Source organism: Phragmites australis, chromosome 6, assembly GCF_958298935.1.
Source record: "Phragmites australis chromosome 6, lpPhrAust1.1, whole genome shotgun sequence".
Taxonomy (NCBI): Eukaryota; Viridiplantae; Streptophyta; class Magnoliopsida; order Poales; family Poaceae; genus Phragmites; species Phragmites australis.
The window spans coordinates 5,822,492-5,845,451 of NC_084926.1; the positions used below are offsets into that span (position 1 = coordinate 5,822,492).

A 22,960-nucleotide genomic window follows, 5' to 3' on the forward strand; every position below is an offset into this window, starting at 1 on the left:
CTAATAAGCGAGAAGCACTAAATGATTGTGACTCTTTGTAGTTGTCTATCTTACGTATAGTTTTGTTGCCCACTAAAAGGAATATATATCTATGTGAAGAGTAAAATAAGAGAGATAGAAGCCATAATTCCGAAAGGGTGATCCACCATCAAATTATAGATTATGAGCGATACAGACACAACGATAGATCTTACACATTGTATTAAGGCTAGTGACCAATGTACCTATCATTTTTGACATGTTTAACCTTGCATCAGATAAGAAAGACCCGCAACTCACATCGAAGTCGCAACAGCTAAGCAACGCATTCACTCGCTACCACAGAACTCACTAATACCACGGCAGCGCGTGCACTTAGCCTGCGCAAAACTGCAATGCCTTAACCAAACTGCACGGCGAGCTCGCATCACATACCCCATGAGCACAGGGTGGCGAGGGATCAGGAGAACTATCATCAATCATATTCCCTTCATTTCGTTTCCTTTCCGATTTCCTTCCCCGTTTCTATTCCCTTTATTTCCTCTCATCTCCAACAGCTTCCCTTCGAAGGGAATCGCGAAGGGAACGGAGAGAGAATCCCGTCCTGAAGGGAATGACTCTGAGAATCCCGTCGTGAAAAGAACTTTGAAGAGAAACCGTTGTAAACGCTGAAGGGAACGAAAATCCCTTCACGACGAAAATCCCTTGGGCTTGATCTTATAGTTGGAGACAGGCCAATAAGGCAACACTCTGGCTGGCCGTGCAGGGGTCAGTTGCCTGCCGTCGTTGAGGGTGGGGTGGGGTGGGCCGGGCGCGTCAACTTCGGCTGGTCCCAACGGCATCGTTCGATACGGCCAGGTGCGGCGAAGCAACGCGGCATGGGTCTCGGACGGATGGGGGCCGCAAGTATTCGTGCGCGGAACACACACAGAAACAAAAAGGAAACCGGTGGCTGGATGGATAGAGCGGATAGAGCGCGTGGCCTCGCGTTTCCGGCGGATTTCCTGGTCGATCCAGCATGGGGCGCCGGCCGTTCTTCAGCTTCCAAGTGTGTGCGAGTTCGGCTGTCCGGCGAGGTTGGAATTCCGCGAAGGCTCAAAATGACCGTGGTTCCGGTTGTCGTTGCTGAGCATCGAGTACTTGAATGAGAATGCATGCCTTGCACAGGGTCCATGGCGACAACGGCTTGCAGGCTTGCAGCACAACGGCCCAAGGTCAATCTGAAACCGAACCGAACCTAGTAGGCGGCCTAGCCCACAATGTCTTCTGGGCCGCCGTGTCGTCCCTCCCTCTACCTTACAGATCATTCCACTTCTGTGTGAGGTGCTGGAAAGTTCATGCTCCCTTTGACGACTCCAGTCATCCAGTGTCCAGCGGGAGCCAATTACAATCACAGCTGATACAACTCATTGCACGACAAGAGAAATCTGTTTCAGTAAGCGTAACATTTGTTTTTTTTTAAGAGCAGCGAACATCACAGGTACGTCCAGAAGTAACTTTTGTTTCCAGATTATGGTTTCACGATGCGACGATGATGGTCGAGCAACACAAGCTTTCTATCCGGCTCAGGTAAAACTCGACACTTCCACAGTTTCACATATCCTGATACAGTGATAACGTGATATGCATATGTCCAGATCAACTTGTCCTCATGCACGCTACAGATGGCCAGTCAGTCGTTACTTCCGAGGAAGCCAAATTTGCTGATTCTCCAAGGAGATACGCTCATCGCTACATTGCATTTGGCGCGACATACTCGGCGCGCAGTCAGAGAAGCGGTGTACATGTTCTGATGATACGCATATGTTCAGATCAAGTCAAGTCATGTGCTCGATACAGACGACGCACTACTACTACCACATATGATCGATCTCTCGGTATGCCCCGAGAAGCCAAAAGCTTGCTGATTCTTCGTGTGCTTGTTCTTTTCCTTGGGATCCCTCCAGATCGCTACCTTGTCCGGTGCTGAAAGTGATGCGAGTAGTTGTAGTTCTCTAGTGGTGTCGTTCCCGTTTCAGGGGAAAGAGGAGTGCTCACCTTTCGGATGAACTTCCTTCTTTCATCTTCCAAAACACCGAAATGGCAAAAGCAAAGTCATCAGCAGCAGGATCGGATTGTCGAATTGAATTGTGTCAGTTCGTCGTTCACAACAGCTTCAGTGACTGAACCATTCATCAAGATCATGGATGGACCTGTTGGTTCGGTTGTGGAAACTGGCAGGAAGCGTACAGGCAGAGAGCAGAAATTGAAACCCGGACACGTTGCAAGACTAGGACAGCTCATCTCCTTGACGCCGACGGCACGCACCTCACCGGCATGCAACCGTTCACGCCATGCATCTGAAACTAAAGAAAAGGAAGGCGAAGCTCGTAGCTCGATCTGCACATTTCCGCGGGGAGGACGGCTCCATGATCCACATGGCCGCATGCGGCCCCGGCCGGCATTGATGGAACAAGCACGCATCGCCAGCGACGACAACTACGCGCTCTCGCAAGTACGGCGCTTTCAATTCATACGCAAAAGCTACGGCGCCACGCCGCGCCGCGCCAGTGTCAGCCGGGCATTACTCCGCCCCAGCGACTGCACTGGTGGGGGGAAATGAAATGGCATGCCAGGCTCTGCAAAAGTCACAACGGGCAACGGCGAACACACAGAGACAGAGAGCATCAGCAAACAAGGTCGACAATGAACAATCTGGTTCTCATTGCAATGTATTTTATTAACTCTTATCGTTATAAGAAGAAGAGACAACCGTATAAGATCTTTCGGCCTCTGCATCATCATGATGCACACAACCAGTAGACAAAACGAAAAAGCAACAAGAAAACCTCATATAAAAGGGGACACGTGACTCGATCAACATCAAGGTGGTGAATTCGTGATCATGTACGGGTAAATTTCAACAATAGATTGATGGAGTAGGTATACAGATACTGAGATACATCAAGCTTTATTCTTCCTTGCGTCCCTAGTTCATCTCTCTCAGTTTACTAGGTGAATGAATACAAGTAGAAAGGTAAAATTAGATGAATATCATTGTATAAGTGTCTATATTGCTCAACCACAACACAACCGTCGGCCGCGGCGCACATGCACGACAGCACGAGAACCTGACCCGTCCCCGCCGCCTTGACACGACCAGCCAATCGCTGTTCCAACGGTTTGATTTTCACGAACCGAATGCAGCAATACCAGATGGGGTGGTAGAGGAAAGAGAAGAGTAATGGAAATGTACGGGGGGATGAACTGGAGGCAGGAATGTCTGTACGTACGTAGGTAGCTGATGACGACGGTGTGTGCAGGATGTTGCTCAGTGCTTGAGCACGTCGGGGATGTGGACGGGGTAGCGGTGGATGCAATTGGCCCAGGGCCCGTCGGCGTTGGGGGCGGGGCGGATGCACTCCCACGCGGCGCTGTTGCACTTGAACCCGGAGCCGAAGCCGATCATCCACACGCGGTCTCCCTTGCGCATGCGACCCTTGGCCTCGATGTAGGCGAGCTCGTACCACAGGGAGCTGCTCGACGTGTTGCCGAACCGGTGCAGCGTCATCCGCGACGCCTCCACCTGCTCGTCCGACAGCGTCAGGCTGCGCTGCAGCTCGTCGATCACGGCGCGCCCGCCCGCGTGGATGCAGAAGTGCTCGAACGCCGTGCGGAAGTCCGGGATGTAGGGCTTGATCCGGTTGTTGAGCACCTTGCGCGCGATGAAGGACAGCGCGAACAGCAGCTGCTCCGACGCCGGCAGCACCAGGGGCCCCATGGCCGTGATGTTCGCCTTGAGCGCGTCGCCCGCGATGTTCATCAGGTCCTTGGAGAGGTTGATCCCGACGTTACCGCGGTCGTCCTCCTCCTGGTACACGCAGTGGTACGCGCTGTCCGTGGCGCCCCTCAGCTTGCGCACGACGCGATTCAGCCGGAACCGCGCGTTCGCACCGTTGGTGGACAGCAGCGCCGCGGCGCCGCCCATGCGGAACAGGCAGTTGGGCAGCAGCATCGCGCGCTCCTGCCCCATGTAGTAGTTTGGCGTGATGGTCTCCGTGGACACGACCAGCGCGTGCGCGCCCCAGGGCGCGACCTGGAGCAGGTTCCGGGCGAGCCCCACGGAGATGAGCCCCGCGCTGCACCCCATCCCGGCGAGGTGCACGTTGCGCACGTCCTTGCGGAGCTTGTACCGGTTGATGATCATGTCGGTGAAGGACGGCGTCGGCGCAAAGAGGCTGCAGTTGACGACGAGGATGTCGATGTCCTGCGGGGAGATCTTGGTCTTGGCGAGCAGGTCGTCAATGGCGGAGAAGATGACGATCTCGGCCTCGGCGCGGGAGGACTCGAGGTCCCGCGACGGCGGGATGTAGTGCTGCGCGTAGGGAAGGCAGGTCTCCTCCCCGAGCCCCGAGCGCTCGAGCAGCCGCGTCATGAACCGGACGCTGCGCTCGTCGAAGCCCGGCCACACGCGGGAGTGCTCCAGGAACGTCGCGAACGGGACGCGGCAGTTGGGGTTGGTGCGGAAGCACGCGTAGTCCACCAGGTACACCGCGCGCGGCCGGAGTATCAGGTACAGGACCGCTGCCGCGGCCGGTAGAAACCCGGCCAGAAACATGTGCGCCGGCCGGAGCGCGCGGAGCCAGGCTAGGATCTCCTCGGGCCCCAGCTCCGCCGCCTTGAACACGACCGCGGCGGCGAGCGGAACGGAGACGATGGCGAGGATGTTGTTGACCACTAGCTGGTACAGCGGCTTGAGACACCTGAGCTGCGCCGAGGAGGCCATGGTGCAGTGCACACACCCCGAGGAGGCGCTTTGCGTCGCGTTCTGTGTTTGCACTAGCTTAACGATGCCAGTCAGGTCAGGTCAGGGCGTGAAGCACTCACTGCTGAAGCGAGACGACGAGGGAGGGAGAATTTAACGCGGCGAAGCCCGGGTGCGGTGCTGGCCCCGCGCCTATTCACTCGGTGAGAGTCCACAGAGAGCAGTGAAGCTGCTGCTGCGAACTTGACGGGCAGAGCAGGTGAGCACCACAAGTCAGTCCACACTGGATCCACAAGTCCACAACCAGCATCATCAAAACTCAAAAGGACCAGTCAATGTATGACTCCACTTTCCGCACGTACGGCACAACGGCCGCGTTATGATGAGGAAGACGAACTCGTGTAAGCTAATGGCCGTGCATGCATGCAGGAGTTGTGCAGCAGCCACCCAACTATCTTGAGGGCTTTCCCTGCTGTCTGCGGATTAAGATAGAAGCGGCAAAGGTTACGAGTGAATGGAACTGTCTTCTAGCTACCACTTTCCTTTCGGATGCGATTTCTAGCTCATACTTTCAGTAGCGCATCCATCACTTTACAGGGAAAAAACAAGGTTAAGTTGCAACAACAAGACAGAAGTAGACCTCCAGCCAATAAATTTATGGGCCCTTTCGAAAAAGCACGGAATCCACAAGAAACAGAAGATGGTTAGACTACTTGAAAAAAATATTTTTTGTTATGCAGTAGCACACTGGCAGTTTCAGAGAGCTTATGGGCAGCTGTATTTACCCCTTGCTACTTGGCCAATTTATCAGGTCTGTTTGTTTCAACTGAAGATTCTGAAAAACTGTTTATAAAAATTGAATTGTGAAAAACTGGATTGTAAAAAGCTGTATTGTGAAAAGCTTTTAGATTGTAGATTCTAAAAAACTTTGATGAACAGTTTAGTAAAATAGACTTTTATAATCTATCAAAAGCTGAGAAAAAACAACTTCTCAGATTATCACAATCCAATCAGCAGATTTTAAAAAACTATAATCAAAAACTGTCTGTTTATTTCAGTTTCGAATTGTAAAAACTAAAAACTACAATCCAAAACTAAAACAAACAGACCTTAGAGTACCAAGAATTGATCACTGCCATTAAGGGCTTACATGTTACCCCTGCGTCTCAGATCCTGATCAAGGCACTGAAAGATATTGCTTTCCTTCCATGTCGTTCCCGAACTCCTACAACGGTAGTAGTCGCCTTGTATTGCTTTCCTTTCATGTTGTTCCCTCGTACTACTAGTTGCCAGGCTTTGCTGTTCTTTAGGTCACGCTTATGTATTTGTATAATATTCTGACGATGTAACACGCTGCTCCAACTCGCCTTGGTACGGTGGTGTGATCGTGTGTAACCTTTTCTTCTTTTTAATGAAATAACATGCTCGGACGTGTTCTTAAAAAAAAGGCATTGAAAGATATAGGTTTGGAGAGATCGCCTGCTGGAATGCATGGTCAGTGAACATTTCTTATGAACATGCATGTTTTAAGTTTAACTAAATGTTATAAATTAGCATTGTGACCCACGCTAATAGCGTGGCTAGTATCACTATAATATTTTGTCACGATAATATTTAATTAAAAATTAATCTCTTTCAATTTTTATGAGGTTAGTGTCATTTAGTTACAAAACGTATAAAATTAAAAGAAAAAAATATGTTAGTGGAAAAGAAAATTATTTATGCTTCAAACCTATACCCAAATCATATACGCGTATTGGTTCAATTCGTAAGGTTTTGATCAATTGTCAAAATCGTACGTTAGATATAGACAGTCTAACCAAATCCAAATAGATTTGCCTCGCATGCGTGCTGTGTCTTGTTTGCTGGCTGCTTGATGTGACGTATTTGAGCTACACGGTGCTTCTTAATCGATTATCATAATAAATTTTTTTGAATTGTTTTCATTATTTATTATGATAAAATTTAACTATTGATTAATTATATTTTACATTGCCTCTTTATTTAGATATTTGATTTTTATAATAATTTGATTTTTTATAATACTATATTTGATATGGATCCTTATTTTTTATTCAAATCCTAATTTTAAATATTATTAATTTCATTTTATTTGGACTCTTTATTTAGATATTTTGCTTCTCAACCCGTATCAAAATCAAATTGCTAATTTTTCATAATTTTTAATTCCGAATTTATGTATTTATTAATCATATTTGATATGTACTATTTGGTTTCCGAATTTAACTATTTATTAATCGTATTTTATATGGACTCTTTGATTTAATCTAGACCGTTAGATGTTTATAATAATAAGTGGTCTAGATTGTTTTCTTTTTTCTGATAAACGTGGTAATTTTGTGATCTGTAGAGTGAAAATAAAAATATCCCATCAAACATGTTTCTAATTTAATGTTATGTAGTAAATTTTTGCAAGTTTTTGGCAAGTCTATAGAATATGAACATCAATCTAAGAAGTTGCTATTTGTTTTAAAAAGAAAATAAAAAATCAAGTATGCAAGTCAATTAATCAAGTTGTAAAGTTATTGCAATTATCTATTTATATGCTGCTACAGAAAAACCAAATATGAATTTATGTTATGAAACAACGTTAAGATGAAACAACGTTAAGATGAAACAACTTAAGTAAACTTGCATTATAAATTGTTTGCAGATTAAGCATGCGTAAGACAATAAACAACTATGAGTAAGTAGATTTACATCTTTTTATAATAAATTATAACCATTTATAAATCTAAATTCTTGTGGACTCTACTTTTTGGTTGTTCACCTTTTATTTAATTAACTAAACTTGTATGTGCAAGATATACCAATGCTACAACAGTCAGATGGTGGCACTAAAGCAATATGATGGAAGACAAAAAAATATAACACGCTGATTAAGAAACTATACCAGAGCACGCAGATGACGACAGCGCAGGCAGAAGAACCAAACAATTAATTTCAACGGAGGTGAGATTAATATAAACTCGACACCAAAACCAATCTAACAAAGACAAATTGACATATTCTTCCACAATGCACAACCAATGCAGATTATCACGAAATCACTGCAAAGACAACCAATCTATCAGATTTGAACAACCAATGCACGTCGTCGAAGATCACAAAATCTCGGCAAGAAAACAAAAAAAAACAGAGTTTTCAACTATGCAGCACCACTGCAGGTCGACGAAAACAAAAAAGCAATGAAGAATTTCATCATGTACTTTTTAATATATATGCCTCTTTACCGCGAAAGATTTTGTATCCAATTCGGTTGCATGTGAGTACTATGCAAATAGATAGAAAGATCAAACTTTGACTCTTTTTTAAATATCTAACTTTCCATATCATGTGTATACTAACTTGGACTCTTTTTAAAAATATCTTACTTCCCATATATGTGTACCTTAGTATCTGATTCGGTTGCATGTGAAGATAAACTAGGGGCTGTTTTTTTGTGTTTTTTTTCTAGCTTCTCTGAAAAGCTGTGTTTTTGACTTTTTTGAAAAACTATTTTTAAATTTTAGTTATTGAATTTTATAAAAAAAAATTCTTCTCAGCATATTACTTCTCAGAAAAATTACTCTCAGCTAACTTCTCAGCTTCTAGTTAATTTCCTCAGAAATAAGTTTCTGATTTCTCCATAAACTACTTTTCAGCAAACTCGTTTGTTTAAACTTATGGCTTCTGAGTTTTTAACAGAAGCAAAAGCCAGAAACAGTCTGAAACGAGCAGACTCTTAGACTCTTTGTTTGCATAATTTTCTTACCAGTTAGATGTGTGTACCGTTCGTATGCAAATATGGATTTCGATATAAGCTCTTTGGATAAATATAGATTGTTAGATATGCAAATATGGATTGAGAGCGAATATGAGTCTCTTTCTACCTCTCAAATATTAAGATAAAAGATGTGCATGCAATCAGCGAGAGTATAGACGTCAGATACGAGATAGAAAACAAGCATGACTGAAAATGCTGAAGAGAATGTCTCCATAGGGCCATTTATTCTCCATCCTAGAAACAGTACTGCAGTTCCTTCATCACAGCTATCGTAGGAAGATTAAGAATTTACTCGTTCTTCGTAAGACCATCTTCAGCAGAATCGGCATTTTTAAGATCCGGTTGGTACAGTACTTTTGCGGTGTACTGTATCAACTCCAGCAGAGTCCATATCAGGTGCTAACAGCAGTACTGTAGTAGTACTGTTCATAGAGGCTGACATCGGATCCGGAGAGAGAAAAAGAGTAGTAGAAGGTAGAAAATAGGGTAGCTGCTGGAGATAAAAAATAAGGGATGCTGTAATAGTGATAGGGGATGCTGTAATAGTATTTTAAAGGATAAAAATTTAAAGTAGCTGTTAGAGATAGTCTAACGAGTTGCTTCATTCAAACATTACCAGTTTAGTCCACAAATGACGGAGATGGCATGCTATAATTTGACGTGGACGTCTATCAGATCAATCCAATTACATGTATGACGGGTGTTCTTGATAGGCATTTAAGCTTAGGCCCACAGTTGGTAGCTTGAAGTTGTTGGTTGTCTGGTTGGAACTGAAGTGGAAATACAATTAAAACCATACAACTAACCCGGCATGATCCTTACCCATCTACCTCTCTAGTCTCTACTTTCCTCTTCTTCCTCGCCTGCCGATTCGTTCCTCCGTTCCCCTTTTACGCAACCACCAAGTTTCATGGAGATGCCATGGCTTTCACCTTTTCTTCTGCGACTGAATTTTTTTGGAAGTTTTCCACCTCTTGGAAGAAGAATTTCGTGTTTCAGTGTCCGATCTGATGGAAGAATTATTATTTCAGACTGAGATTTGTGCCAACAGGCTAGTACACGAGTACTGCTAATCACTCCAAACTTGAAGCTTACTGTACTATCTGATTGTCACAATCTCTCCGCACCCGCTGCTTTAAATGAAAACAGGCATTGAGAAAATGGTGGTCAATTGAACGATTGAGCTCGAGGATCCCCAGGGAACTGTTGTGCGTACAGCTCCGACCGTCTTCGGCACAGCAGATCGACATGCAACGATTCTTTCCGCTATAGTCCCTGCGGGGCGGATGTGTGCACAAAGACACCGATTATATTTTCATTTTATATTCAATTATTTATGTTTTAGGTTCATCACTGCAGCTCCCTAACCAGCTTGGGTCGTTTGCTGTCTTCTTCTGCCAACAAACTACGACTAATTGATCCGTGGTAATAACTATATGAGCATAATCAAGTAAATTTTCCAATTAAGTGCAAATGCAATGGTTTAGGGGAACCCTAGCTTCTCCGTCGAGTTTGACATCTCACCCGTTCATGCCCAGTTCAATGCCCAGGATTACTTGTTGCTTATGGGTTTCGAATTATTTATTATTTATAAAAGAAACTCTCATATGATTCCAATGTTAGAGGGAATTCACCCGTACTGAAAGTTCGGAGTTAAAGAAAGCACAAGGCCGAGTTGAACTACAACTACCAATATCCTCCGGTTTCGCCTATAGTAAACGCCGCCAATTGTCTGTGGCAGTTCATATTATATCACACAATTCATGTGGCAATTTAGGATTTGTTACTCATTACATGCCAGTGTGACAATCCTGAAGTAGGACGGCAAATTTCTGAATTGTGTCCGTTGAAAACTTTATGGAAAACAATTGTCCTCATTAGATCTCTTAGAAAATAAATACTCCCTCTAGTCATAATAATTGTTATTTTGTATATTGATATGGTTCCAAAACACATATTTGATTACTACTTTTCGTTATAATATATTTACATAATACTTCCTTTAATCATAAATAAATATTATTTTGTATATCAAAACAGTCTCCAAAACACATATTTAACCACTACTTTTTGTTATAATATACTCACTCTGGTTGCAAATTTAGGTCGTTTTAGCCTCCTCAATTATTCTTTAAGTATAAGTTATTCTCAAACTTCTATGTATTTTTTTTCTCTTTTGTTCCCGTCTTACTCTTGTTTAATAAATGCTACCACTCACAAATAAATAAGTTATCTTTTTCAATACAGAATAAATGAAGAGCAATAAGATCATTTAATCTACTTTCTTAATCTTTGTGCACACGTCTAAAACAACCTACATTTACAATCGGAGTGAGTATTTATAAAATATATCAAATTTATATTATTATCAAACTACTTTTCGAAACAAATCTATCTATATCATTTTCAAATATATAAACTCATTACATAAAAAGTAATCTATTGCTAAAATTAAAAAATATTGACACACGCATATCAAAACAAAACTTATTTGTGAGTACAAGTAGTAAAATCGTCCCCATCAGGTTGATAGACGAATGCATCGCAATTAAACTCGCAGATAGAGTGAGGATTGAATGATAATGGAGTAGGTGATAGGTAACCACGCCGTAATCACCTTCTCCAGTTGCTGTCGAAGTGCCAATACGCGCGTGAGATTCAGTCAGCGCTGGAAAACGGGAAGGGATAGCTCGGTCTAACTAACAGCGCAGCGACGCGAACTGCCACGTACGCGGCTACATGCATGCGGTTGGGCGCGAGGCCGTATTTTCTTTTCTCTTTTTATAGATAATAAAGAGATAGCATTATCTCACACTCTGCATTTTAAGATGCACGGAGCTATTCAATATTACACTGTGATAACAAAACTCACTCGGTGCATTGGAACAGGAAACTTATATGTATTGGCTCGATTTGTATACGTTTTGATTAATTGCTAGAATTGTGTTTCAAGTGTCATCGTTGTCTGTTGAGTTAAGGTCTATCGGGATTGGGTGCCGTTTTTCTCACTGAAACCATATATATGCTTGGCTCGAGCTCTTGCTCACTATGATTTTTTTAAAAAAATATATAGACAATCTAACCAAAATCAGAATATATTTGCTTTCCCTACTGTTTGCTTGATGCGATAGCCTCGAGCTACACGATGCTTCTTAATCTATTATTTTAATAAGAATTTTGAATTTTTATTATTCTATATGAATTTTAATGGTTGATTAATTGTATTTTACATAGACTCTTTACTTAAGTATTTTTTTATAATAATTTGATTTTTTTCAAAGACTATATTTGATATGGATCCTTCTTTTTTCTATTCTAACCTTATTTTCAATTATTATTTATTTTATTTATTTGTACTCTTTAATTAGATAAATTTTTTTACCAAAACATATAGAAATCAAATTGATAATTTTCTATAATTTTTAGTTCTGGATCTAGCTATTTATTAATCATATTTGGTATGGAATTTATTTTATCTAGATCGTTAGATATTCATAATAATAAGTTGTCTATATACTTTTGTTTTTCCGACTAACGTGGTAATTATGTGAAAATAGAGATTTTTTCACTTAGGTAGTATTTGATTAGTTGAACAAAATTAGTGTTTGATTAGTCGAACGAAATTGAATTGGATGTATGGTTTAGGATGAGATGGTCTTAAATAAAGTGGTATGAGTAGTTTGTTTGGTTAGATATATGAGATGATATGAGGATGTGTTTTGGTTAGTTGTATGAAATGTGATGATTTGTTATAAGATTTTGTTTTGTTATCTGAATCAGTTGACACTGGATGAGCTATATAGTATGATAAAAATATATGTAAATGAAGCATTACAAATGAATTTATTTTTTCACATATAACCTAGGGTTAAAAATAATTTTAAAAATTAGTTCATCATATAAGAAAAATATTAGTGATTTTTTTAGATTTTTAGAATTTATTTGAAACACTATAATTATTAGAAGTTATAAAAGTAGATTTTTTATAGGGTTTTATTTTCAATTTTGCATAGGATTTTTACGTAAATTTAATTAAAATGGATTACATATAGATTAGAAAACACATATAAAAAGCGTTAAAATTTTTAGAGCAACAAAATATACTGTTCACAAGAGGTCGGACGAGTCGATGCTAGACGAGCTATCATTGGAACAATTTTCAAGTATCGGTTCGTGCAGCATCTATCAAGAATATTTTAAGAATTTCATTGGAACGATTTTGCCGTATCGATACTTTTGTGAATAATTTTTCTTATTGTTAAAGATATAACCGTTTATATACTCATGTATTTGAGAGAGTCTTGAATCTTCTTGCTTCTATACTATTAATTTGGAGAGTTGCTTCTTTCGTTAACTGTTTTTTTACTTTACTATTCATTCAAGTTTCAAACTTTTATACATAAAGATCCATAGAATGTTCTTAATAGAGCTTACAATTTATATTTTATCTGTGAAATCATGTTGTTTTGGAATTTTCTTTCTCACTTTGTTTATCTAAAGTTTATATTTTTGTTTGTGCGTTTTTGAGAAATATTGGGTGAACAAGGAGTAGATCATCTATTTCGTAAGAAATTTATAAGACGTCTATTCACCTTCTCTAGTTGTCTATCTCAGTCTTACAATTAGAGTGAGGATATTTATAATCATACTTCAACCACTTCAGTTCACATTAGTTTAGTGCTACTGTTTCATAGAATATTCTCATGATATTATATAGTTATTACAACCACTACACTATTACAGATTATATCATTCTAGGATGTGACACGTGTCTTCTGGTACACGTGTTAGTCAGTTCTTTGATGATGTGGTTGGCCACTTCTGAGCTTTTCTTCTACCTCATTCCCCTTCGAACCCTTCGTCTCATATCAAGTGGTACTTCATTCCTTGTTTACGCATTTTGTGAAAAATATTAACATGTCCAAGACTCATTACCTACGTACCGATAGGTTTCTGAACTCCCTGCCACATATGAAGTCGGGATGTGGAGTGCAGATAATTACATATTCTTGCAATTCTGTGCAATTCGACTACTGTTTTTACAAATTTTCAATAAAATAATATTATTAAAAAAAACCTCGAAGAACAGAACGACTCACATTACTCGGGCAATGGCTTTGTTCTAGCCAGCCTTTGTCTCCCTCTTTCGGCCTCTACGCTATCCGGGCTGTGCTCCGAGCAAGCCTGACGCCATCCCAGCCCAGCTCATGACGAAAACCAAAATCCCTTGAAAAAGATTTAAGACTTGATCGTGATCCACTCAAAAAGAAAAAGAAAAAAGATTTGAGACTTGACCATTTTCGACCAGTCCGGCCACTGCAGTACTGAATTACCGAGTTCAATGTCGCTAGCACGCCTCTGCAATTCTGCAACCTACTGGAAGACCTCCGTTTTCCGGAGGTGACAACGAAAGAAAGAAACAAGGTTACTACTGACGACGCCGACGGGGCTGGCCGTAAAAGCACCACGTAGTCCTGGACAAGGACACGAGTCATCGAGCAGATAAACATCAGCTGCCCCGCAGCTCGTAGGAACACAGAGCGATCGTGCCGAACAGTGATAATGGTGGAGAGCTAGCTGCGCGCGCCCGGTAAACACCTGCGGCGGCACGTCGGCGTCAGCGGTGGCTACACCGGCCGCGTACGGCCAAGGCCCGGATGTGAAACAAACCGACCACCTCCACGGAGGCCGGAGCATGGTGATGGCTCGGATCCCCGGAGGGCTGGACCGTGGGGATGGGCTCGACATTGATGTTCATATGTTTTGCTCATATGTTTCCGTCAAGTACTACAACAGAGACTGTCAAATAGTACATGGAGTCGCTGCATCGAGGAGCTTATGATATTTCTTGCTTTTGAACTCCAGTTTCCATGGAATTCTTGTGTATCTGATCTCTGCAGAAGCAAACCTCAAGAACGATATTGTTTGATCGTCTCTGGATTTTGGAACTTCGCAGGCAGGGCTGATATTTTCAGTCTGACAGACGGCGAACAGAAATGCAAAAACCACATCAGATATGCAATGGGAAATACTTAAAGGAACAAGAAAAATATTTGCATGCTGCTAGATACATTCATACAGAGCATCATCCAAGCAGGATAAGATTTGAATTTGTCTGTTTACGCCTGTGCCCTCTGCAGTCGGGAATCTTTGGTGAGCATATATGCTGACCTCTACAGTCTACACTATTTTCCAAACGCAAATCAACGCAACATGTATCTTCCCAAGATTATATATATACAACCCTTTCATTTCTGTAAGCGCTGCAAATCTAAAATCCCTGGATGGCTGGATCAAAGCATTGAGGTTCTTCCGTTTGACAGAAAACTCCTTTTCCCTAGACGGCTGGATGGTATGATAAGTTTAGCTTGCTTTGAGCATGCAGGGAACAAAGTAGAGCTTATCATTTGACAATACTGCTACCTTTAATAGTGTCCAATGATTTGACGATTGGCATCATCAATTTGGCTTCTACAAGTTCTAGGAAGGCCCGAGATAGGGTTCAAAAAAAGAAATATTAATATATAGAAAATATGCATATCATCTTCATATGTCTCCAGTCCACGTGTTTAGAAGCTAAACTCCCCGAAATTTAAATCCCATTAGGTCACTTGTTTCTTTACGCAGAAATAGTAGCACGCTCAACTGATCCGATTTAAGAGAATTGAATTATATTTTTGCAATTTTCCAATAAAAAAACTTCCAACTGATCGATACAGCAAACGACTTTTCATTGGACGGCTCTTCTTGTGGTCCCACTTGTGTTCTTCCAACGTGTCGCAAAACCATGCCGTGGGCCCGTGGCTCCACGAAAAATCCAGCCGCAGCCAATCCCATATCGAGAAATCGGATGTGGTGTTGCCAGCGGGCCAATCGCCTCCAAGATAAGGCCTGCAGGTAGGCCCCACCACCTCAGCACTGAAAGTGGAAAGCACACTTGGCATCGCGGCCGAGGACCCCAAAAAGAGCCATACTGGGCCATGCCTCTCATGCAGCCCTAATCCAGTGACATTTTCTTGCGATTTTTATCACGCTACTGTTTTCTGTCATACTCGTTAGGTGTGCACCTTTCTGTGAGTTTCTTGGGATCGCTGCACCAAGAGGGGCGCTGCATTTCGTTCCTCCTTGTGTGCGACGCATGAGCAGCTCGAAGGCGGCGGCCGGCGCCGTGGGCGGCAAGGCCGCGCGCGCGTGCGACAGCTGCCTGCGGCGGCGCGCGCGGTGGTACTGCGCGGCGGACGACGCCTTCCTGTGCCAGGGATGCGACGCGTCGGTGCATTCGGCTAACCCGCTCGCCAGGCGACACGAGCGCCTGCGCCTGCGCCCGGCGTCGTCATCGCACCCGCTCGACGCGGGCGCGGCGACGACGTTGAAGAAGCGCCAGCAGGTCGCGCCGGCGTGGTCCAAGCGTAAGGCGCGCACACGCAGACCGCACCTCAAGAGTGTCGGGCAGCTGCTGTCGAGGAAGCTTGTCGTGCCGGAGGGCGGCGTCGAGCCGTCGGAGGAGCGGAAAGCGGAGGAAGAGGGGGCGGAAGAGGAGGAGCAGTTGCTGTACCGCGTGCCGACATTTGACCGCGCGCTCACCGAGCTCTGCTCGCCGCAGCCGATCGATGACGCGGCGGCCGCTACCTCGTGCTGCAGGGAGGACGTCGACGGGGCCATGGAGAACGCAAAGGCGCCGGTGGTTGCGACGTCGCCCGTGCAGCAGCTCCCGGATACCCTTGCCAGATTCGGCCCGACGGAAACCGAGCTCAGAGAGTTCGCCGCGGATATGGAAGCCCTTCTTGGCCAAGGCCTGGACGACAGCAACGAGCTGGACGAATCGTTCTACATGGAGAGCTTAGGGTTGATGACGCCGGCGGAAGACGGCGGGCCGGTAAAGAATGTGCCCGACGACTGCGTTATCCCCCACAGCGAGGACGCGCTCAGTTTCGGCCCTGCAGAGCTGAAGCGGGAGGCGTCAGTCGAAGAGCTGGACATAGACTTCAACTACAGCTCGCCCACGGTGGTAGATGCTGACGACGACGACAGCTTCGAACAGAAGGCGTCAGCAAACAACGGCGACGCCGCGGATGCGCAGTTCCTGCAAAGGAGCCTGGATCTCAGGCTCAACTACGAGGCGGTCATCGAGAGCTGGGGGAGCTCGCCGTGGACCGACGGCCAGCGGCCGCACGTTCAGCTCGACGACTTCTGGCCCCACGCCCACCACTCGGTACGTGATTGCATGGGGCGCGAGACGTGCATACATGCTTCACAGCTTCAGCGTGAAACTACAATTAATTGTGAGCATGGTTGCTGCATGGTGCAGGGCGTGTGGACGGCGGGAGGAGGACTTCTGTGTGGGGAGCCGGTGACGCCGCGGTGGGGGACGGACGGCGGGCGGGAGGCGCGGGTGTCGCGGTACCGGGAGAAGCGGCGGACGAGGCTGTTCGCCAAAAAGATACGGTACGAGGTGCGGAAGCTGAACGCGGAGAAGCGGCCCCGGATGAAGGGCCGGTTCGTCAAGCGGCCGGCAGCTGGAGGAGGAGCCACCGTTGCTGCCGCCCCGTGCGCCATCACCTAGCCGATGAGATCGCCCGTGCCCGTCTGTGTCGCCAAGCGTGTCGAGGTCGTTGCACTTGCAGACTTCAGCAGGTCTTGCAAGAATGCAAGGTATCACGGGCCCGGCGCGGCGTGCATAAAATTACTGTCTGAATTTGTCGAACCTCCTTCAGTTCGTTCGTTCTTAACACCTCGTGTTTCACTCATCAATCATTTCGGCATCTGTGACTGCTGAGGACTGAGAAAAAATAGTGCTGTACATTTGTACATGGTACATGGTGTGCATCGTTTCTTAAGCTAGAACAGTTCGCGAAGCAAACAACAAAAAAGAAACATGTAAGTTATATGCATGTTGTAATTAATCCATATACGTGCAGCAACAATTTTTTGCATATATAAGGTAATCCATCGTGTTATGGACAAACACCACTAACCATTTTGGGATATATATATTTTTTTGAAAGCCGCAAGTGGTCGATTGAAATAGGAGGAGAAGAGTTTGGCACCAAGATGCCTTACACAAAGACGAACATACCTACTAGGGATAGGTCATGTCCAAGGCCTAAAAGGGGAAACAAAGAAGCTCAGAGAGCAAAGAAATAAAGATCAAGATGTATTCTCTCGGTTTTCTCAAAGTGATTTAAGTAGTGTTGCGCGCGCCATTCCACATTCCATTGCTTCTTCTTGCATACGTTGGAGAAGTAGTAGCTCCGTCATATCTTTGCCCTGAAAAATTCTTCGGTTTCCTTCCTTCCACCATTCCCAAAGGACTAGTATTATCAATGTTTGAACTCCTTTTTTGAGCTCTTTCGGCTGACGACCGCGCTCTTTCCACCAATGCTCAATGGATTCTATTGTCATCCAAGTGTTTGGGGTGCAGGGAGAGAAGGTGCAACCACTCGACCTCGTCAACTTGGTTCGACTATGCGTGATCTATTCTGAGGGGCTGTACGGCATTGGCTCTTCATCAACACGCACGTCTACTTCCTGTTCTGCTCCGAGACTTCACTAACCTGCTAATGGCTTCATCGGGATCAGGTCAAACCTAATGCTTCCTTTTTTATAGGTGTTCAACTCTAGGGCTAGTCTTTCATGTTGATTAGATAAGTATTAGACCTAACACAACTATGATGGAATCGTTCAACTAAAGTTTGGCTTTTCATCTAGGTTGAGAAACCATGTGGAGAAGTACCTTGGTTTGCATGTGATGAAGTATTGACAACAGTTGATGTGTCTTGAACTTGGTAAGTTTGTGTTTATGGATGCTTGTTCTCGTTCTTATCTAACTTGAGTTGGTAGTGTTTGGAATTGACGAATTCTTCTATGTATATAGAAAAATTACACGCATCGGATGTTCCGGTGTTCACCGGAAGTTCCGGTGTTCACCGGAAGTTCCGGTGTGGACAGTGTATACTCGCTAGACTATTTCTTGCAGAGAGCAATTTTTCAGACGGAATTGGAGATCAATGCATCGCAAGGTCCGGTGAGTATGGTGGCTACACCGAAGGATATCACCGGAGCATTTTCAGTGCTGACGCAGAAATGAAAGCTAACACCGGATGTTCCGGTGATGGACTTTGAGGGTCCCGAAGTATTTTCTATAGAGAGGAGATTTTTAACGCTAAGTTTGATTATGTACGTCGGATAGCCCGGTGCTATAATTGTGAACATCGGAGAATATACCAGACTTTTTGTTGCAAAGAGGTTGCAGAAGGGTGGTTTGGTGGATTAGCACACACCGGATTATCTGGTGATGGACATGAGATCACCGGAAGTTTTCACCGGATATTTTCTTGCAGAGAGCAAAATTTTCCTGGAATAGATAGTGTTACACTCACCGGATAGTCTGGTGTTCAGAGTAGAATACATTGGAATATTCGGTGTTCATGTTTTCTGTAGGATGTTCTCTGAGTTAAAGTTTTTTATTTTGCGCTAACCTGGAGATGTTTAAAAATATGGAGAAATGTGTTTGCTTTTTTCAAGATGTACAGGTGATGGATGCAACTTGGTGATCGACGGTGGGTGATCGGAGCTAAACAGGTGTTTAATACCAAATAATCAAGGAGGGCTGGACGGAGTCAAGAGTGATCCTAGTTGTACACATGAAGGTCAAACAAAGTATGAAACAGAGGACTAGAGGAGTACGTGGCATTATCGTGAAACTTGCGTTGAGGCGAAGCTAAGTCGTAAAGGCGTGACCGTCCGATGAATGGAGAAAAAAATAGACTAAAATACCCTTGGTGGTAGATAGAAGTGTACTATAAGAGAGAGATATTTTAGAAAAAAACTAGAAAATTTGAAGGTCAAGTTTCATAGGCCTATAAATATAGGGATAGAGTTATGGAAGAGGGAAAAACCAGTTATTTGAGCCCCTTGTGTTAGAGATTTAGTGGAGAGTAGGATGAGTACTTAGCCTATGTAATAGTTGAGAGTTTTAAGAGAAAAATCTTTGTAATCTGTCTAAAATAAACTAACTTATTTGAGTAATGAAGTTTATTTTGTTTCATATGCTTGAATTTTCATCCTTATAGTTTCTCTTTCTTGTTCCTTTGTCTTGTGTGTATGTTTTTCCTTTCGGGTTTTGATTTTGATTTTTGTTTTTGGTTGAAATTTCAGTACCTTATGAGATCATTCTTCTAGTTGCTAGAGATATAAAATTCACATATACATGCTTATGTGATAGGGTTTTAAATTCTCTTGCATCTATATAATCAACTTAGAGAGTTTCGTTGCTTGGTGTTTATTTTTTTATTTCTTTTCTAGATCTGATCTTTCGAGTGCTAAGACATATGGATTGATCTTAAATAAAATCTATAGTTCATATATTATCCCTGGTGTCGTGTTGTCTCGATTTTCTCTTGTTAAATCTTCTTTTAATTTTTACTTTCGCTTAAGTTTTAAGATGTATTGGATGATTCAAATAGAAAAAAATCATCGATTTTTACATCTATTCAACCTTCAGGTTTGAAGGGGCCAAACTTGTTCCTATATAGGTACTTACGAAAGACGTGGAGTGTCTCGATTTTCGCAGATCCCTCAAGTTTGAGGGTGATACAACCTCAAGCGTGCGGAGATCATCAATTTCTCTTCTACCAAGAGCTTGGTTGAGTTAACATGTCATATCGTCGAGTCTGCAACGCCGCTCGAGGGCCTTACATTGGACACCACTGGCGGTCTGCTCAGATGCTCCGTTAGCAAATCTGGCAAATGCTCCTCGATGCGCAGAGGCACCGGTGGAAGCCCATAGAACACTCTTGGCTGTCCAAACGTACATCAAGCCGAAGGTTCCTTCCACGGTTGATTTAAATATTTTGGAGCCTTGCAACCGGTGCCATGCTGCTGAACTTTTAGATGTTAAGTTGTCATGATTATTCAATATTTTTCGTGATTTCTTAATTATCAGAACTGTCAGTTATTAGTTTTGCTGTGTTTCATTAGTAATGTTGTTTAATTAAGCAATCAGAATTCGTCGAAGCTCCTTTAATTCAGAGTTTCAGACTACGTTGTTTCCGCCGCGGCACCGACATGTGATTTGCTTGTTTTAACTAGACTTCGGCATCACGAGAAACATGTGTAATTTAGTGAAAGAAACTTCTTATTTTTTTTGGCGAGCATAGCGAGGACAATTTCTCTGTTCTCTGTTCCAAATGGTCAGCAGAAACACTACACTCTTGCTAGATTTAAGTTGCTTCTGAAAAGAAGTTTAATGGGCTTAGTAGTGAAATCGAAACTAAACATAGACGCATCCATTTGATTGTAAAATGAAGCGACGAAAAAAGTGATACCCTGAGGGCACACAGTTTGTACGCCGTTATTCTCCATCTGAGGAAAGAACACAATAAGAGCTTCCTGGCAAACAGGGTCACATGATATGTAAAATACAAAGGCAACAACAGTGGTACTCTAGACAACAGGTAATGTGTTCTCCAAAGAATCGTCCAATAAAATTTCAAGAGAACTACATTTTACTCTGTCCCAGCTATCCTTTTCTTGATCGACTCGATGTCGTTGGCCAACTCTTTCCTGCTTTCCTGCAATCGGTCAAGGTGGAGGACATGTCAAAAACTCATGAATGTACTTGCTCCCAGTCTTCCACTACTTGATGCTCTATTTAGGCTGATTTTGCACATTTGGGGGGATTTCAATTTGTGGAAAGCACTACAGCCAAATATCTTCCTGCAAAGATTTGCCTCCAGCAGATGCACTACTATATGCCTAACTGTATGACTGCATCATACCTTGAAGAGAAGGTAGCGGTAGACGAACCATCCGGTGTACCCGAGTCCAACAAGCTCCATGAGCTTTGGAAGCTGCAGAAACAATACGTTAACTTGTCAGGCTACACTGCTGGTAAGCTATCAGCGGGCAGAACCACCGGAGATGTACCAGGGGCACGGAGTTGACGGCGCCGACGATGACGGAAGACAGCCAGACAGCGACGATGGCGCCGCCGGCGTACGTGAGGACGGTGCTCTTGTTCTCAACGGCGTCCCACTGGCATATCACACAACACGCGCGCACCATCGCTAAACGTGAGCTACTTTTTTTCCACCATTCGAAGAAGTTCTTGCCTAATACTTGGCTCTCCCTCTTTGAGCTACGAGCCTACGACGCACGTACCTTGGCTTTCAGGTCCTCGATGAGCTCGTCGCCGCTCGCGGCCGAGGTCGAGGTGTCGTCGGAGGAGGCCCTCACCCTGAGCAGAGACAACCTCGGCGCATCTGGCATAGGTTTGCATGCGTAATGGTTAATGCAGCTGCTAAATTTCCCAGAAGAGAGGGCAACTCGTGTCACGAACTGTTTGTCACCTTGGAGGCGGAGAGGGGGCAGGTTGCGCCGCGAGAGGAGGACGGAGGGCGGCACGGCGGCGCCGACGGCGGGGAGGCGCGCTCCGCCGAGAAGCGCCGTGGAGTACGCCGTGGCGGCCATGTCAGTGCCTTATCGCTGGCTCGTCCCTGGCCTCGGCTTCGTTTTCCTTTGCCGCGATATCCTCCGGAGGTCAGTAGACTGGGCCTCTTTTTTCCTGTGTGCCCGTTGCCCTGCGTCCACTCCCGTGGATGCTTTGGGCGGCGATCGGCCACGTGGCGGGACGCTGGGCTCTGATTGGCTGCATCCCTATCTTAGAAATCTATGGTTCGCCTCCCAGGATTTGGTTGGCCCTCGTAGCAGCAAGTCGTCGACACTTGAGCCTCAAATCGTTTTGGTGGTTCGTGGTTAGTAGTGAGCAATGATTGGTAAAGTGTTTTTTCTGGCTTGAATGATGCATGTGACGTGTTAAACCTGGTATAACACCCTTATTTAAGCTTGCAACTGCAAATGTGATGTCTTCGCTCTTCATGTATGTAAGTATATATATATCTATATCTATATTTTTACTCTACTCCTACAACACGTCCTTGTATCTTATATTTACTAATTGGAGATTTTATTTTGGTGCCTCCATGTTAATTCTAAAATAATCCTAGAAATTCCGATAAAAAAGCAAAACATCCAACTGTCGAATTGATTGATTGATTGATTATCTGTAACCATGGATCAACAAACAGACGAAACAACATAGAAGATTAAAAAACAAATCATAGAATCCAGCCCTAAGACTACTTCTTGCTTTACCTTTCCTTTCCTTTTTTATACCTTTTGTATAACAAGATTATGTTAGCAAACTCCAACTTAATTACGTTAGCAATCAACACATTTTTCCAAATCAATTAAAATATGTCAATTAAATATACGTGTAATCAAACATTATAAAATTAAAACAATAGAACACAAACATATTACGGATTATCACATAAAAATAATATCAAAAAATTTATAATGTATTTAAAAAAATAATATGAGATACGGTGACGACATTAAAAATAATAATAATTTCAAAAAATCAAGAAACAAATAAAAATCAATTTGCA

At 43.7% G+C, this 22,960-nt stretch overlaps 3 protein-coding genes across 3 annotated transcripts; 1 reads left to right on the top strand and 2 right to left on the bottom strand.

Annotated features, from left to right (window-relative positions):
* Positions 1-2,620: 2,620 nt before the first annotated feature.
* LOC133921308 (3-ketoacyl-CoA synthase 5-like) lies at positions 2,621-5,012 on the bottom strand. Its single transcript, XM_062366121.1, has one exon. It carries the CDS (start codon positions 4,742-4,744, stop codon positions 3,290-3,292), a length of 1,455 nt encoding a protein of 484 aa, XP_062222105.1. The 5' UTR covers positions 4,745-5,012; the 3' UTR covers positions 2,621-3,289.
* A 10,466-nt stretch (positions 5,013-15,478) lies between these two features.
* On the top strand, positions 15,479-17,455 carry LOC133921309 (zinc finger protein CONSTANS-LIKE 6-like). Its single transcript, XM_062366122.1, has 2 exons — positions 15,479-16,722; positions 16,819-17,455. The coding sequence occupies exons 1-2, from the start codon at positions 15,649-15,651 to the stop codon at positions 17,071-17,073; spliced, it is 1,329 nt and encodes a 442-aa protein (XP_062222106.1). The 5' UTR covers positions 15,479-15,648; the 3' UTR covers positions 17,074-17,455.
* A 3,315-nt stretch (positions 17,456-20,770) lies between these two features.
* On the bottom strand, positions 20,771-22,081 carry LOC133921310 (protein CURVATURE THYLAKOID 1A, chloroplastic-like). Its single transcript, XM_062366123.1, has 5 exons — positions 21,860-22,081; positions 21,672-21,772; positions 21,438-21,545; positions 21,290-21,361; positions 20,771-21,082 (listed from the first exon to the last, which is right to left on the bottom strand). Exons 1-5 carry the CDS (start codon positions 21,978-21,980, stop codon positions 21,017-21,019), a joined length of 468 nt encoding a protein of 155 aa, XP_062222107.1. The 5' UTR covers positions 21,981-22,081; the 3' UTR covers positions 20,771-21,016.
* Between the last annotated feature and the right edge of the window lie 879 nt (positions 22,082-22,960).